The 18,805-nt window shown below is 39.5% G+C and overlaps 1 protein-coding gene across 1 annotated transcript in view; it reads right to left on the reverse strand.

Annotated features, from left to right (window-relative positions):
* The window catches only part of kcnq5a (potassium voltage-gated channel, KQT-like subfamily, member 5a), a gene marked incomplete at both ends in the record, with an annotated part of 108,800 nt that overhangs the window by 19,891 nt on the left and 70,104 nt on the right, over nucleotides 1-18,805 (reverse strand). The window contains 7 exons of the mRNA XM_080507803.1: nucleotides 1,732-1,826; nucleotides 5,558-5,653; nucleotides 5,808-5,918; nucleotides 7,072-7,197; nucleotides 7,940-8,115; nucleotides 9,502-9,628; nucleotides 11,861-11,951. Of these exons, the coding sequence (XP_080363929.1) occupies nucleotides 1,732-1,826; nucleotides 5,558-5,653; nucleotides 5,808-5,918; nucleotides 7,072-7,197; nucleotides 7,940-8,115; nucleotides 9,502-9,628; nucleotides 11,861-11,951 (822 nt within the window). The remainder of the gene's footprint in view (nucleotides 1-1,731; nucleotides 1,827-5,557; nucleotides 5,654-5,807; nucleotides 5,919-7,071; nucleotides 7,198-7,939; nucleotides 8,116-9,501; nucleotides 9,629-11,860; nucleotides 11,952-18,805) is intronic.

Genomic DNA, 18,805 nt, shown 5'->3' on the forward strand with positions numbered 1-18,805 from the left:
ATTAGTGCTACAGATTGAAGAAACATTTCAAACAGTCTACTTATTGTTTGGTTCTTGCAGGCATCTGACTGCATTTTCTGCTTGGAGAAAAAAAAGTTGCTTGGCATCAGGGTTATTTGAATATGTCTGCTGAAAATAAGCTTTGGTAAGATTCAGTCATACAAATTTTGTTTCAAGGCATGAAGCCATGGGAGTTTTATTTAAGTTACAATGGCTGGGTTTAATGTTCAAGCTGTTTATGGATGTCCGGTGAATAAGGAGGCTACAAATATCAGCATGTGTATCAATTGTGAACCTGCTGTACGATTAAAGACACTGAGATTATGACCCAACCACTCGAAAGACGTGGGTCATATAAAATATGATATGACTGAAGTCACTTTGATAAACATCAACAATCTGTGTGTGATCTTTATCACATCTGTGCTCTTCAGACTTTAGTACAAATCAAGGATTCACACGTGAGGACAAAAAAACTTTTAATGTGTTGTAGCCCGAGTGGCCGGTGTCTTTCTTGAAGCAATAATCATTTGGAATTATATACAACACTTACAAATGGGAAGATCAAATCCATTCTTTGCTGTTGAGCTTTGTTCTTTTTTTTACATTAACACAATGTGAACGACACTACGAAGTATGGCTTTACTTTCAAAAGAAAATACTACCTGCTGAGAGTCAAAGTTTAGTGTTAGTTGGACTTTATTGTTGAAGCTTTTCCCTCAATGTGTGACAATTGGTAGCTATGCTTCTTAAAAGACACTGTTTTCTCATGTCATGCGCACAAAAAAAAATAAAAATCTGACCATTATCAGATCTCTGGATTATTAGATTATTCTGCTTCCTAACTGGACAAATGAGTGTATGTACGTGGCAGATTATTCCAGCGATCAGATTAACAGCATAATACAATGTGCTTTATCAAAAAGGTACTTATCTAATTATGAAAAATCTGATTAACAGAAAGAGATTTCTCTCCAGTACTCTGATATCTCTATGTATGTTGACTTTACCGACTTCTTTTTTTTTCTATTTTGACTTTTAGGTGACACAGTCACAATGTTAATCAACAACGAAAGACGATGGAGAGCCACTCCTGGAGTGAAGAGAAGGCAAATGTCATGTTCCAACTCAGACTGCCGTGTTGAACAAGACAAGGCCAGATGTTTTGAAAATAATGAGGAATCTGTGTCACTGGGTATAGATGTACTAAATCTGATTCATCACTCATCATTATCAGATGTTTATATAAAAGGCTCACGGATAAGGATCATGAATGGTTACTCTGAAAAAAGCATTTCAGAAAAGGAGATATGTAACTCGGAGGGCCGTAAACCTTCAAGTTGCACCCTGTTCACATATCACCTCACGTGCTTCAGATTTTCATGAGCTTCCATGCTTTTCAATCGAAATTTGGTATAAATGAAGAAATTGCCCATTTTGCCAAAGCATATCAAACCGTAAATCTCCACTGAGCAAACCCTGTGTGTAAAACTGAGGGTGAAATAGGTGTTAACGGTTAAGCATGCGAAGCAAAACATCTCTGAGTCGGGAAAAATGTTAATACATGTATGTTTACGGAAAAAAAATGGCGACGACGCTTCAGAGACATGAGTCATCGGCTGTTGGAGCGAGACTAATGGAGACAGACAGACAACGGTTGAAGAGGAGGAGATGAACAGAAGGTGCTGAGCAGCAGCGGCCATTGTTGTAAGTCTGTAAGTTGTTACCTACTTGGCGGGGCTGCAGGTATGCAACGCCTTCAAATGAGGCTTCCAGGTAGCAATGGAAACCGAGTTCTCATCAGCAGCATAACTACGCCAGACACACTACGTGCAGAGTCGACAGGATAAATAAAGGAATGATAATTTGAACAATGATCGCAGTGACAGACAGAAAGAAAGAGGTGAGGAATTATCATGACCGTAGTTGAGAAGGGGATAAAAAAAAAGAAATTCTTGATTAGTACTTTGGGTAGTGTAGATGCACAGCAGTTTGGAAGGAGGGGGGGGGGGGGTTGTTGGATGGGGGTGGGGTGAGAGGGGGGGGGGGGGGGGTGATGGTGCTGGAGGGGATACATGCCTGAGTGGGGGGAGGGCGCTTTGGTAGTGGTGCCAGGTGGCTCTGAGGTAGGGACGAGCGCCGTCGGTGGAGTACAGACGCCAAGCCGCCTGGGTCGGGGAGGGAGCAGAGATGGACAAGACACACACACACACACACACACACACACGAACACAAACCACAGACGAGCGGTGGTGAGGAGAAAGGGACTGAGGTTTTTGCTTTTGTTTTTGTTTTTGTTTTTGTGAACAAGCAAACGTGTTCCATAAGCTGGAGTCAACCTCTGGAGAATGTGGCTTCCAGGTCCCCAGTTCACATCTGGGTTGGGCTGAGCTTGCATGTTCTGCCTTGGCCTACGAGTTTCCTTCAGAGGTTTCAGGACAATTGGAGACAGAGAGTGTCTGACAGATGGTGCACCCTGCTTCACTCCGTAATCAGCTGTTATCAGATCCCTTAACCCGAATTCAGTGTTCCAGAACAAACTCATCTTATGTCCGGGGCTACACACTGACCATTTTCATCTCAGTCGGGTCAGACTCCAACATCACCACAGGTTTATTGATCTTTTTGAAAATCTACTTAGAAAATATCTAGATAAGGTGGACAGATAAGGTACAGCTGTAAAGCTTTTACATTGTCCAGTATGAAAGATAGAATCTATAGATTTATGAGAAAAATGCGTCTTTATAAGTAAGTAAAGTCTATAAGCAGCGCAAAGCAAAAGTTTTGCTTTCACATAAACTGTATAAACCTTTCTTTTTTAATAGAGCTTCACTCGTTTTTTTGGTGTACTTTTTTTCTACTCAATAAGAGTATTGCACCTTGACAAAGCGAAGTGAACCCGACACTTTTAGCTTTAAGTTTCCTAAATCAGAAGCTGCTGGTTGGTGACAAACAACAGCGCACGTGATGACTTTGAAGGGATCCTGCAGAATTTGGCATCAAATCAAGAAATAACCAAAGCAGGTCAATTTTGATGACAACAAACATCACATTGGGAATTTAGCCTCAAAGTTCCTATTGTTTTTATTAAGACTGATTGATGAATTAGATGTATCAATTAGTGCATTAATAGATATGTGGCTCTTGCTGATCGCTACAGTTATCAAGCAAACAATATCTTTAGTTAATCAAAGGGTAAAATTAGATTGCTGTGATGTATATCTTTAAAATCAACTGAAGATGAACAAAATGAGCAATAAAAAGTCTATAAGTAGATGGACTGTTTTGGACAGTTTTGGTTTAGGTTGTATTTCGATTTGAATTAAATCATTAGCAGGGATGCTAAGCATTCATCGCTGAATAGTTGTTTTTTTTCCCCCAGGTTGTTTTCTACTGGAGCTAACTGGACCTCGTCTGTGGTACCAGGTGTGGATAAAAAGATTTGTGAAACGACTGGAAGACCAAAACATAAACACTTTACTGGGACAGGTTGGAAAATTAACACCGGCCGTCTGCCAAGCGCTGGTCAATTTTAGCCCGCCGGTTGTTCCGGTACTCTGGAGACCACTTCGCAGCCATTTGGAGAAGCAATCTTACTCCCAAAGTACTTTTAGAAGGAATAATAAGTTACAGCAGCAGGTGAAACTGAGCAACGACCAGCTGCTGAGACGTGAGCGCGGTGGTAATATTCGGACCTGCGTGCAGACAGAGACGCACGGGACAAACAAGTGATTTAAAGCCGGGGAGCTGTGTGAGGTGGGGGGTGGGGGGTGGGGGGGTGAGGTAAGGTGGGGTGGGGTGGGGGGGAGAGGCGACAGAGTCGTGATGTTTTCCACACATTTAACACATCGCAGCAGCTTCCAAGTTTCCCTTATACCTGTTGAGGAAAATGTTATGAGCTTGGCAGACAAGTGAAAGTGAACAAGTACTTGACACGGAGCCATTAAAACAGAAATAAGATCAACACACACAAGATTAATTGCCTACTTGGTGGGCTTTTCAAGGGCCAGAGATACTCCTACTGGTCTTTATCAGGCCCAATATGAAGGGCTTGATAAAAAAAAAGGGTGGACATGCAAAGAATCCTTACATTTCATTAGTTACATTAACTACTGTAGCCTATATCTTATTTATGTTATTTAAGGCTTCTTTATGTCCAAAATCATCCCGTATTACATATTATTTTTGAAAAATGCCATCAAATGTTCAATACTTCAATTTCACCCCAAAACTTAATTCAAATTTCAAATCCAACCCTTTGTAATTCTAACTCACTAATTACAATCCTGAATCAAGTTTCACATCTTATTGTAATTGCGATTCAAAATATAAACCCAGATTTAGTTGAGATTAATCTAATTTAAGTTTTGATTCAAATTGCAAAGACTAGGATGAGATCATAAAAAAATGTTCATTGTTTTTATTGAACGACATACATCAAGGTAAGAACTGCAGTTTTCTTTCTTTTTAAGGAGCAAGTAATTATTGTATATAACTGTGGAGTTAAAACTCTATAAACATGTCAATTACTACGAAAATTATATAAACTCAAATAAGGAACTTATGTAGTTATAAATTGATTTGTAGGTGAATAAACCTTTCACACTGCTGAATTGATTATAGAGTGGCTCTGTAAGAACACATGATTATTTCTGTTTATTGTAAGTGATTAGCACAAACTGTGTATTAGGTTCCTTTATTCATATCCTAGTCTAGGTATGCATTTTTTTGGTTGAGTCATAGATTTGCACTATTTGTGTGATTCGATTTTTTTTTTTTTTGGTTTGTTTTTTTCAAGTGCACACATGGGATTATCGTTGCTCCGGCCAGAATGCACCGCCTTTCTTTGCTTTGAAAATGTTTCTAAATTTGGATCCCTATTTAGATTAGTAGAGCCAAAAAGAATCAGGTGAGTTGCAGAGTTTTGGTCTTTAATCCTGACTGACTAAAGTCGTCTTGCATCGTACGAAGCACCAATAGTCAGGATCCTATTAAAGTGACAGACTGAGACAATGACATTTTGAAACAACACAGCTGTTAAAAGTGGGCCAAAGTAATAATCCGGAGGAAAGTAGAGAGGAACAAAGACAATGTCAGAGACATGCAAACAAAGACACAGCTGCAAACCTCTGGATACACATTCACACTCCACAGTAGACAGTCATTGTTCATTAGACAGCAATGCAGCTGGTCTCATCCGTTACAATAAGACACTGTGTGCAGTGTCAGCCATGGGAATGGTCGCCATGGCAAACTGTGTGTGTGTGTGTGTGTGTGTGCTGGTGTGGGACCTGGGAGACAGTTTGCCTCGCACACCGTTAGTCATCATCTACTAAAAAAACTAAACAAAACAGACTAACACACACATCTACCGGATACACGCTTACTCTAATAAGCTTCACCACGCAGCCACCTGAAGGTAAACAACACACTTAAGATAAACAAACAAACAAACACATGACAAGTGTGCGCACACATTTGTGTTCATCCTGGTCCTCAGCTGCTGTGGCAAAAACCGGCCGAGGTGAGGAGTGTTTGTTTTGGCGGTGGTGTTTACCTGGATGAGGCTGGCAGCTGGGTTCCTTCTTTTTTCAAAATGCTTCTGTCGATGCTGCTCCTGCACCTTGAGGGCAAAGCCTGACCCCAGGATGCCCTGCGAGCATGAAACACACATAGCCAACCCGAGACGTTCACTCACCAAAGACATTTCATTGCTCCACCTTGAGTAAGTTTCATGGCCGAACTAGTAGGAGTTGAGTATAACCAGTCCTTGTGCAGCGGTGCAGGCAACCGTGTGCTTTACTTACGGCTGGCAGAGCGAAGAAGGAGATGCCCAGCAAAGCAAAACCCGCTGATAACAACCGCCCAGTCCACGTCTGCGGGGTCTTGTCACCGTAGCCAATGGTCGTAAGGGTGATCTGAAAAGTCAGACTTGAACTCTCAGGCACTAGGTTCTATCAGACATGACATTCTTTATTTGACAGTAAAAGATACTAAATCAAACATCACACATTGTGGAGGAAATGGAGCAACTGAAGACAAAGGAATACCAGGTTATTACAGAAATTACAAACACAAACTCAACACTGTTAAAAGGTGTTTCCATACCTGTTAGTGCAAACATTAGGGACCAAAGTGTTTTTCACCCCGAGTTCTTCTACGATAAACTAATGACTGGTCCTGTTTAAGTTTGATAAAGCATTATAGACATATAGATATAGGTATGGCAAGACTTGTGACTTTCTGATTTCCACAATTCTAGCAAATCAGTCCAACCTTGACCGCTTTTGAGTTAACGACCTTACTTGAAAGAATTTAGAGTATTTGGGTAATTATAGGTTGAATAGACGCGGTGTAACTTTTGCACATCCGCCCACTCCAGGAAAGTCCAATTTTCAGCCAAAACATCAACTGCATATCTTCGTAGCTCTGAGACTGAAATGTCTCTAATCAGACTCATGACTCTGATGCTTACATGTTGACTCATACATCTAAAAAGTTTATGAGGTGAAATTTCAGCTTTCCACCCTCCCAAAAAAAAAAGGAATTAATAGCTTTTTGTGTTGACCCCAGAGAAAGATGCTCCAAGGCCACAGGACGGGGGAACTCGGTGTGTCCGAGTGTCATTCCCACAAGCCAAACAGGCCAGGTCTCACCTGGCAGCAGGGGGAGATTGAATTTATTGATTTGGCCATTTCGTGTGCGTGTCTTGGTCGTTTCCATCATTTCAAGGGAGGATGTAGGGGGAAACAGTGCAGTGCAGCCACTCAGGTGTGACTCCAAAGACCATTCCTGCTGGTTCTTGTATTGCAGGTGTCGTTAGAGTTACACTTAAACTGTTAATGGAAATAGATCACTGCTGTCAGGGAGAAGCAGCCCAACTCTCTTTGTTTATTCTGTGCAATTTGAAGGTCAATGATACGTTTGTGGTTATAGATTCCAAATGCAATTTTAACTTTGTGCTTTTTGTTTATTTAAGCTGTGTGACTGCAGGAAAATGTATTTTACTGTTAAAAAAAAAAAAAAAAAAAATCTGATATTTTACACCTGTTGTAATGTAATTATACTCACCGTGCCCCACCATAGAGCATCGGCATACGTAGCGAACTCCTTATTGAATTCTTTCTCCACCAGATAGACCAAGAAAGAGGAGAAGATCAGGACCAGAAACCCAATATACCAGGCAGTTACCAACTCCTGAAGGACAAACAAATGAAAAATTATTACTTATAAAACATAAAACGTTTTGCAGTTCATTCAAGAACATAATCCCTGATTGTCTTTTCACCGGCATTTGTTATTCAACACCACTGATGATTCTTTTATGTATTTAGTCTTTAAATTTTTTTACGATATTTCTGCATATTATGACAATTTAATATCACAAGTTAACCTGAATAGCTTCTTAAATTTTCAGTTTTCACTACATTATGCGTAGATTTGTGTACTTTTGGCCTCAATCAATTTATTAATGCACGAACACCTATTTTGTTATCAGGCATCAGACAGGATATACAATGTACTTGGGTGAAGGTCCAGTAAATATACATCTGCATTGTTCATGGAGACTCAGACACATTGTTTAGTATCACAAAAGAAAACGTATAATGTCAAGAAATATTCATGCATGTTTGTAAAATCATGCATGAATCAATAAAACTAGCATTTAAAATAAAATAAAAGTCCAGTAATATCAGTTAGATCATATTAATTTAATCAGTATGCACACGTATTTTTTTGTTGTATTTTTTTTTTTTACAGTTGCATGAATGAATGGCTTTGAATATGAAAAAATTAAAAAAAGTAAAAGGTACATCCCTTTGGCTAACCGTAATCTCCAATCTCCAGCTAGAGTGGCGATACCCAACTTCTGTTAACAAGCTATCGCTTGCGTATTTCTCCTTAAAAGGTGCGTAGGATCAAACAAGAGTTTGTTTACCTTACTGTGTGCATAAACTACAGACCCCAGCAGTTTCCAGGTGCCCCCCCTGCGGTCCATGCGCACCATGCGCAGGATCTGAAGGAAGCGAAGGCTACGCAGCGCAGAGGTGGCGAAGATGTTACCCTGGCTACCGGCTGAAACCACGGCAACCGAGGCGATAAGTACGATGATGTCTGGGGAGGAAAAGGGTGAAAATTAAAGGTCACAGCTTCCACAATATTAGCAACAGGAAGTGTGCTTGACTCACTTATAAATCCATCCGCCCGCCTCCCCATCCATCACTTTTTAAACAGGTATCGATTCACTACAAACTGTTTGTTTACGTTTCTGTCTCTATTATTCTCCTCCTGCCATTCTGTCAACAGCCCTAAAATAAAACACTCATTTTCTCACTCGTGTTTCCCAGCAGACTGTAGTCTGTGCTGCCCCGGCGATAAAGAATCTCTGCAGAGCAGCAATCGTTTAAAATGTATGTTTTTTAAGTTCCGTTGGGAGTAGTGACACTGAATGGACAATGGATACAACAAACATGTTCAGACAAACTAGATTATTACATTTCTCAATCAATTGTCCATTTACAACACAGTATTTATGTTATGGGTTTACTTGGGAAATATCATACCAAAAACAAGTTCAAACTAAAAAAAAAAAAGGGAAAAGTTTGGAGTTTTACTGATAAACTGTTGGATTTCAACACCTGAAACACAATAAGATGAGCCACAGTTTGACAGTTTAATTGTATTTCGCAGAGCCTGCTCGAACACTTTATACAAGATTGAAAGGTGGGCATCAATAGCTCCATATTTGTATGCAGGGTGTGATTTCTCTTTTCTTTTCTTTTTAATAGGAAAAACTAATAAAACAGGAAATTAAAAAAAATATTAATATTTAGTCTCAATAAAAAAGTATGTTAGGACTGAATGTTTTAGGTCAAAGTATTAGTATTGAAGAGGCAGATGCTTTAAAAAGGTCATTATTTTACAGTCAAGCCTTCATTAAACAAACAGTAGCTTTTCACTCTTGACTGCTATTTCTTTGTGAGAGTCACAAGAAGCTTTAACCATGAATAAAAAAAAATGACTGATTCTCATTTTCAAACACTCTATTTTGTGGATCTGAATATCTACAATATAAATTCATGTGTTAAACACAATTAATACAAATTTAAAGTTACAAAATAGGGTATATTCCTTCATTCTAAAGGAGGGATGGTGGTGGGATAGAAATACATAACTGGCCCATGCCAGAATTAGAATAGAATAGAATAGAATAGAATAGAATAGAAGAGAATAGAATAGAAGAGAATAGAAATATGAAATATGAAATATGTATACGAACTTAGACAAAATGCTTTTGTGTCATGAGAAAATGTGATTCAAGGTACCTGAAAAATTCTATTTGTTCATGATTCACTGTGAGGGACGATACAGAACTCATTCAGCGGAGAGGAGATGATGCATAGATTAGAGAGGCAAAATACCACATCACACTGTTTACTGTTTGTACATGGCATATTTTATGTATTGTTCATTTTATTCTTGTGTTCTTTTATAACCTACCAATGACACAGAAGGGTTTCCGGGCAAAGCGGAGGCGACCCTGCCAACCTCGGTAGCGGCAGCAACAGCCTGCACTCCATATCCTGATGATGTACTCCAGGCCGAAGACGACAATCATCACAAACTCCTGCAAAATACACACACACAGACACACCCAGTATATTATTTGCAAAGCAAAATCCAAAATCAGCGGAATCATTAAAAAAGACTGTTAAAACGTTGAAAGGACAAGCATTTGAATTGTGGCTCTCACATTAAACCGGCTGCAAAACAACAACCACACATGAAGCAGACCTGTTGCACTTCCAACATCCAACTGGTTATTTCAAAGGTCACGGAGAGGTGAACGTGAAAGAAAAATCCTTACGTGTGCAATCATTACAGTGGAATTTCATGAGTCTGCTTTACAGACACTAAACTGAACATTTTGACTTCTCCAAGGTGCAATTAATAGCATAATTACAATAATGGCTGTGTTCCATTTAGCTGCTCCAGTTCCAGGGCCGCTTCAACGGAGCCTTCGATGCGGCTCCACGTAGCACGTGTGCTTTTTAATAGTAGATATTTTGACTTGTTTTGTCAGGAGTAGCACAGGTGAAGCTATTTCGGTTCAAAATAAAGCAGTCACCAACAATAAATACTTTGAGGCACTATTTTTCTGTTAAAAACAGCGAAATAAACATTTAGGAAATGGGGCTTTGGTTACTTGAAGAATTGGTCACAACTAATAAAACACTTTGGGGAAAAATGTGCTGAAGTCTTTCCTCCTAAGAGTTACAAGAAAAGATCAGGACACTCAAATATATAATAAAGATAAAGCCATTATGTCTAAGCTAAAAACTAAAGCACGTGCATGCTTCCATTAAGGTGTTGTGACACTTGTTAAGAATTGTTCAAAGACAAACACGTTAACTGGTCAGCTTTGAACTGACAAGGTGTGTTTTGTATCTTTCATCCAGGATTCTTTACTTAATGGTTCCCACTGGGGTCTGTGGAGCCTCAACACTATCTTCAACACTGTATTGAAAAAAAAAAGAAGAAGATTAAAGCAATTGGTCTGCATAGAAGAGGTTGAGTGATTTATTTATTTTTTTTTAAAGGAAAAATGTACTTTTACTTGCAGCTCCTGTGTTGTACGTGTTTGTGGGCACAAGAGTAGAAATTGTGCTTTTCTGGACATGTGAAGAGGAGAAAACACTGCGTTACAAGATGCAGTTGACTCACTATTTAACTATTAATTATTTGCACTGTTTTTAAATAAAGGAGGTCCCCGGTTCAAATATAATTGGGCTTTCTGTGCAGTTTGCATGTTCTGCCGGTGCAAAGGAGGGTTTCCATCTTGGTTACATGTCAATGTGAGTGCCTCCTTCTCCGTGTTGACCTTGAGATGTACTGGCAACCGTTCCACATCTACTCAACTGCATCCACTCCACATTGGATGAAGGTCTATTGAAGCAGGGTAGTAAAATTCATTCAGAAACAACACGCAATCCCTAATTTCCCTCTTGGTCAGACTGATGAATCTGCCACACGTCACGTGAGAGGGAACACACTGAACGTAAATTCAATTGTAACACTTCATTGTGGATGTGGAGCATCTGGGGACCAATAATCACACTTCATTATCGCTGTGGTAACGCACAATCAGCACTTCGAATACAAACACAAGCATCAATCAACCACCTACAAACACACACATTAACACATTAACACATTACACAATTGCACTTCGGGCTTTTACTCCCGGGTTCCTCACTAAATGCCTAATCTACTTTCTAACTTGATAGTTTACCATAAACATGTCACTTTGAGGGTTGGTTCAAACACTTTAGGGTTACTTTTTAATTTTGGGAAAATAAATATCTGGTCTATAAATGGACAGAAGAAAAATAGATGTCAATTGGAAGCAATGGACACCGTCAGGCTACAGGAATCATGTTTAGCTCCACCAGTATTCGTTTTTTAAAACCATTAAACTTGCCCTTTCACTCATGCTTGCTCAATAACCTCGGTAACTAATACAAGTATTAGTATGAAGTTAGTAGCATGAAGTTTCAGCTGACTCTCTTTGCAAAGCTGTTTTATTTACTAACTCTTCACTAACTAAAGTCAGCTGTTCTTGTTAGCATTAGCTGAGGGAGTGGGCTCAGCTTCTTTACTATTTCATCAAACTCTTGTTGAAGGAGAAAATCCTCATGAACTCTTGATACACAACATTGGGGGGTAAAACATGCACTTAGGATATTGTGGACTAAAGCAATGAGTAGAATTGAGCAAATAAAGGCACAACGCCTTTTTAATGTCGCGTTGGAAGTGGAATCAAATGTCTATGCATCCTGCGTTTGCATGCTACTCCTACCAGAATGAGCAGGCAGTGCGAGGAGAATTCCTGGTGAGCAGGGATGGTGGAAAACACAGAGAGAACCAGACATCCAAACACCAGGATGAACCTGCGGAGACAAAACACACAGTGAAATGACGCACAAATTACATAAACGTGTAATAAATTACATTCAATCACTAAAATAAACCTCAGGTAATGGACGCAACTACAGCCATGCATGCACGCACGCACACACACACACACACACACACACACACACACACACACACACACACACACACACACACACACACACACACACACACACACACACACACACACACACACACACACACACACACACACAGTCTGCCAGTGATTACGTCTCCCGTGCCAGGCTCCATTAGTCAGGATTCAAACGATGACCAGCATTATGAGGACCAGGCCAAGTTCTGTTTAAAGCTTATTTTAAAAGTGTTTCTCTCGCGATTCAGATGATTCACACACTGAGGGGACGGACGACAGGCGAACAAATCCTTATCACAGTAACAATAACACAAGTGGAACAAGTAGACGGCAAAGCGGTGCAGGATCAGAAAGCAGAGTGTGCAAATCTGATGCAGCGCATTATGTTGAGAGCTGGTTATTCACTTAATGGGGGGAAATATTGAAATGACTGTCTGCAGATCCATTTGTCTTCGTGCCAACCAATCACATCTTGACAAGAGCGTCTCGCTCCAGGCTCGCCAACCACAACTGTTCTACTGACGAAATGAAACTTTTTATGCAAATTAAGGTTTATTGGTCCTCTTTATATTCTTCCTTTGCATCTGACTCATCCCATAGTTAACTACACTTATTAGAACCTGAGGATATGGTGCAATTGAAGCTGGTGATAAAGCTGCAGACAAGTGGTGTCTTTAACTTTCCAAATCTAAATCTGTCGCATGTTGAACGTTTAAAACTATGCTATTAGTATTATATAAAGCAGCATGAGGTGCACAAAATACCGTGTATAGCATTTGTTCTCCAATAAATCAGTGTGAAAACAAGACAGAGCTGATATCCGAACCACAACTTGCTGCAGTTACATGAACCAGAGATGAACTGATCCACATCATATCACATCAGATTAAAACGTCTTTCTGGTTTCTCGTCTGTCAGAAGAGGTGATGCAAACCTCAATCAAATTGACTAAAAGGTGACACAGCTACTCTTTTATACATGACAAGGAAGGTAGGAACGAATCTAACATGCGTTTAATTGACTATATTATACAATTGCAATTGTGTATCGCTTAGAAATTCCATAAAGCTTTGTAGAACGACCAAATTGAACACTTGGAGGAAGGCAGCTACACTCAGAATACATTTCCATTAATAAAACGCACAAATTGCATCAGTCCATGAGTTCCCAAGCACAAGCAGAGTCATCTTTATTGTCTGCTCACTGCCTCCAAGGAAACCACTCACGCCTTTGTACATCATATGGTAACTTGGTTAATAAGCAAATACAAATTAAAATTCAGAAGGAAGCTTCCAGGCAACATATGCACTGGTTAACAGTCTCAGCCTGCTTCCTTCAGAGGGAACTTGTTTTTTTTTTTTAATGACGACGCCATCTGTCTGCTTGATATTTCAGAATTTATCTCTGCAGAACTCTGAGTGTTTGTTTTCTGTGTCCAGAATCAGCTTCAGTCTTGTTCCCCACTCATTTCTAAAAACCCCACTCTGTGCTACCTGCCTCTTTAATCTTTTACCTTGTTTATTTACCACTTCTGCCTCACTTGCATCCTCACCGCCATCTTTCATCTTCCTGCCTCGGCTGTCTCTCGTCTCCCTCTGGACTCCAGCAACCACCACTTTGTACTTCGCTCTCTTCAGGTTCTCTCGTGTGATCGATGCCACGTTCATTTTCAACAAGCTTCACAATAAATGTGAAAAGGGAAGCGATTGTGTGCCGAGTTACGGCAGAAGGGAACTGATGGCTGCCGACATCTGCATCCGACACTTTCTCCTTCTCTAACGACTCTCCACTGTTACGCTGGTAGACAGCATGAGGAGAACAATTAGAACCCAGCATCCAGCCAGTGAATCTAGTGTTTGGAGTGTTTTCTCCTTTGGAGTTTACGTGGTCAAGTGCAGTACGAGTCGAGCTCAAGGTGGGTTGATTTTTTTGAGTTAATAATTGTTCAGACTTTTTTTTTTGAAAGGGTAGCGTGGATTGTTCAAGGTTTTTTCTGATTTAGTTTAAATGAGCTACGTCCCAGTAAAGACTGCCTTTACTTTAGTCATTTAACTTGGCAATTTGTGATGTTAACGTTTTGTTTTTTTTGTACTGATTATTGTTTAGTTGACCAACGTGTCTCCGACATTCTGGGCATGACCTACTGAAGCTAACAAAACTATCACTGTCTGGGTTAGATGGTAAAGGTTTTTTTTTAGCATGTATGCAACATTCAAACAGTAATCGTGCTGCCTCCCTGCTGATGATGTGAAAAATGTCCCCGGGATTTGGGCTCAAGTGTCAGTGTGAAAGAACCCAGAGAAGCTCAGTGACTGCATGGGTTTCCCTCAAGGCGCGAGACTGCAGCTGTTGGTCGCGCTGGAAAAGCGTTACGGCAACAGTAATAAGTTCATTATGAGCTTGAACTTCTTCTTGCCATGCGAATGAATGCTGTGAGCTAAATGACAACGTGGGTTTCACAAAGTGCGATCTCAGAGGTTGGCGAATAACTGCAGCTGTGCAGTGAGCATCTCCCCTGTAGCTGATCTGGATGACCTTTCAGCCCATTTGAAAAGCTTTCACATGAGTTTTTCTTCACAATGTGAACAGCAAAGACTTTTAAGGCAACACCAATATGTAAAGTCAACGGGTATGTGTGCACAATATTCAATTCAACTTTATAGCACAATATACAACACAGTAATTTCTAGGTGCTTTTAACAGAGAGAAATCCAAAAAAATCCAAGTAGAAATATATAAGTGTGCATGCAAATGACATTTATTTAATTTTATTTACATAAAATGATTTTTTTTTTTTTTATAAATGCTGTGACTTTTTTGTTTTAAAGAATAAGAATTGGAATAAAAACACACAATCGAGGGGTTTGTAGTATCAGCTAAGTTCTTTTTCATAACAGTGATTTCCAGGCGCCAGTTAAGAAAAATGAAACAGAGGTCATGTACAAATGGTTTGGCATCGACAGACGGTAAACTAAGGAGCAAAGCAAACTTCCAAACTTTGCCTTTCAACCAACAAATGACTAAATAAAAAGCTCAGCTGAATCTGAATGTACAAATCGAGTCACTCTTTGCAAGCACAACTGCATATTTTGAAAAGGTTTTTGATCAAGGGCTCAGCTTCAAATAAAAGTCCTCATGCATCTTGTCGTACCCTCACGATTCACATTTCAGAACCAGGCTTTGAGTGAATACATAAAAAGAGTGGAAGAATAAAAACTGAACACTGCATGCCTGCATACAATGAATGGAAATTAGAACATTATTTCTGAGCTCAGAGGCCTTGATTAGAGTCTTTGGGGAAATAAGTCTTCAAATTCCTACCTTTTAATTTCAGAAGCTGCAAGTATAACTTCAAAAACACATATTTTTCTTTGATGGGAGCCACAATGCAACCAGGATAAATCTCTTAATGCACAAATAAAGCACGTGTTACAGTGTAAAGGACTACTTTCCTTTTACCTGCACAATAATGTGAAAGTTTGGAACAATATCTCTCTTGGGGAGATGCTGAAAAACCAGTTAATGCATTTATTACTTTTAAAACCTGAAGTGAGGAAATACCATTTTAATGTTTGGGGAATTCTGGAGCCCAAATTGTGTCATATGTACTGTTGTGACAAGTAGAAATTGAACCTTTATTTTAACTATATCTGTACTGGATGTTGAATATATCATCTTTTGTTCCAGTTTAGTCAAAAACAACTATATTAACCTTTGTTTACATGGCTACTATAGTTACTATCGAAAAATCTAAATGAATAAACTCAAGACAATACCGGCTATTTATTGTTCTTTGTGTCAGTAGGTAATGAACACCTACAGAGACATTACATAGACTGGCAGACCACTCCTCTCAGGCGAATATTTTCCTTTACTCAACTCATTGGGTGTTTTATCACACGGTACACACTCTGTTAACGATAATCAGGGCTGAGCTTTTGGAATCGAAACCAAGTCAAAACTCAACATGTGAGACACAAAAGCGCTATTGATTATATGGACAAAAGAAACACTTCTGCTTATTATAATGACCTAACATTCATTGAAAACAGTCAGTGAGGATTTTCACTCCCAGGATTTAAACGCAACGTAATAAAATAAGTTTTCTGTTCAAGTAAAAATTTATTGTTTCTTTTAATGATCGCTTGGTTGTAAAAATATTGAATACCAAACACCCCCCCCCCATACTACTTATCATTTTTACCAATGACCTGGGCAGCTGTTATTCCTTGTTAAGTCCGACATAAATTCCCATTTATACTACAAGGAAAGTGCTGATGGAAACTCGATAAGCTCACTCTCATGTTAGCTTCTCTTCGGAGGCTCTCACAAAAATAAAAAATTTATGGTAATAATAAAACCCCTCTACTCATATACAAGGCCTTTCAAGGCCAAGCTGCATTTTATCTCAGAGATCTCTCAAAGGACCTTATTATCCTGGCAGAACTGTTCGTTCTTCGTGTGCACGATTACTTCAGGTTCCTCGAGTTTCAAAAATTAGAAGGGAAAAGTTCAATCTATTCCACTTGTGCTTCACATCCTCAATACTGCTCACACAAGGTATGAAGCTACTTTCTGATGGAGCACTGAGTGAGGGCTCATCCCTCTGTTATGATGCGCCTCTTCACGTCATCACCTTCCTGTCTTCTTCACTCTTGTCATTTGTGCTTTTTTCCCCCTCTTTGTTTTATCTCTTTTCTAAAAGTATCTCTGGCTTCAGAGTTGAATGTTTCTCATTTGAGCTTACTGACCCCACCAGCCCGCCCAGTATATTATCTCTTGCCCCACCCCAGCCAGTCGAGGCTCATGGCTTCTACCTGTGAGTCTGCTTCAATAAGAGGTTCCTTCCTTCTAAAAGTGAGTTTTGCCTTCCCTCTGATTGTCACGTGGGAACTGTTGGATTCTCCATCTCCCTGGAAGGTCTTATGAGGTAAAGTGCCCCGAAATAATATATTGACGAGTCTGCGCTATGTGAATAGTGAGAATTAAAGCAGAGAGACCTCATATGACATTCAAAACTGAATGGACTTTATCTATATAATACATTTCTATTGTTTCAGCGGTCTCATTCCCAATGCGCTTTACTGGATCAGTCACATTCACCTATTCATACACCGATGGCTGAGAAGTCCCATAAAAGGTGCTCACACAAACACACATTAGGAGCCCCAAATTCAGTCCAGCCCAAACCCTCAACACATGGACGGGCAGAGAGTAATGGATTAGAAGACAACCTGAGCCACCGGCTGAGAAACAATTTCCACTTTGCTTTTGGCATTTCCTGTTAGCGGTTGGAATACTTTTTCCTGCTGATAGGTAGAAGTCACATCAAGAGTGTCACGGTGATATATTTTCTGAGGGAGAAACTAAGTAACATGCACTGTACACTTCCTGTGGAAATTTGTAAACTGCTTCTTTTCATTTGCAATCATTTGACAGCACTCAGCATTATCCATTGAACACATTATTGCAAATGATCTGAACCACTATCATCAGTTCCACCTCTCGTTATCCATCAGCTGATGATGAACTGATGATGGAGACAGAGGTGATACAGGAGAAGGTGGTTTTGACTGATTGTAGTCAATCAACGCAAATAATCCATAACACTGTCACATTGATCAGCCCTCAGGTGAATTTACCCTTTAGGATTACTTCGTCAATTGCAGAGATTAATTATTCTGTGAAGGTTGCAAATCGCAGAGAGTCTATGCATTTGAAGCAAGGTTGTCAAATAGCATAAATAAGATTTTGGAATATAAGGAAACTGATTATATCCTGATATAATAATGATATTATTTGGAATGTAAACCTCTGTCTGGTTTATCCCTCCTTCGCACATAGTGAGCTGGGAGCTGTTCCATCTCCGAGATGGACGTATGGATGTATAGATGTATGGATCTATGGATGGATGGAAGACATAGGGAGAAAACACAATGTTTTTGTTTATTTGTAACAAAAAATTAGTGCCTATTAAAAAATTTTTTTATTATTCTGAAAACCACTTTTATAAATATCTTCTCAAAACCATTCAGAAATATTAACACATTTGTTAATATTTGTTCATGAAGTAGACATTTTCAAACACCAATGACACCACATTTTAACTATGACCGAAAAGATCACATGAAAAAAAAGACACTACAAGAATGAGAAAGAATTTTGAGGTGTCAGGTAACTAACTTCCTCTGTTTCTTGGCTCTAGCTGAGTACATCTTTACTGTTCATTCAATGATAATGGCCCACAGTTAATTTTTTGGGCGATAAAGAAGCGGAGCTCCATCTAAATGTGGCGTTAGGAAGAAGATTAAAAAAAATAAAGCACAAAAAAAGGCACTGCTTTCAAGGTATCCATTTTTATCACAGCAGTCAAACTGTAAAGACGGGTCGCACAAAGATGACGATGACGCATCTGTTGCATACTATAGCGTAAATCTCCGTCTCCCCCTTTCTACATGCAAACGGAAATCGTTGCTGGTGACTCGCAGCTGCGTTTGCATACTATTGTCATTTCACTACATACAAAACTAAACAATAACAAATATTTTGCGAAGACGCATCTGCTGATATTTAGTGCGTGCGAAACATAATATTTGGGATTATCTTTCAAATGCATTATGGTGCGTAAACCAGAATCAAAACCGAGATAAAGTGCATAAACTCGTAAAATCAATGTGCAGGCAATTTACCCACACTTTGTGAATGTAGCAAGATTTAAAGTAACGCGAACGCAGA

This window comes from Blennius ocellaris (assembly GCF_963422515.1).
Source record: "Blennius ocellaris genome assembly, chromosome: 13".
NCBI lineage: Eukaryota > Metazoa > Chordata > Actinopteri > Blenniiformes > Blenniidae > Blennius > Blennius ocellaris.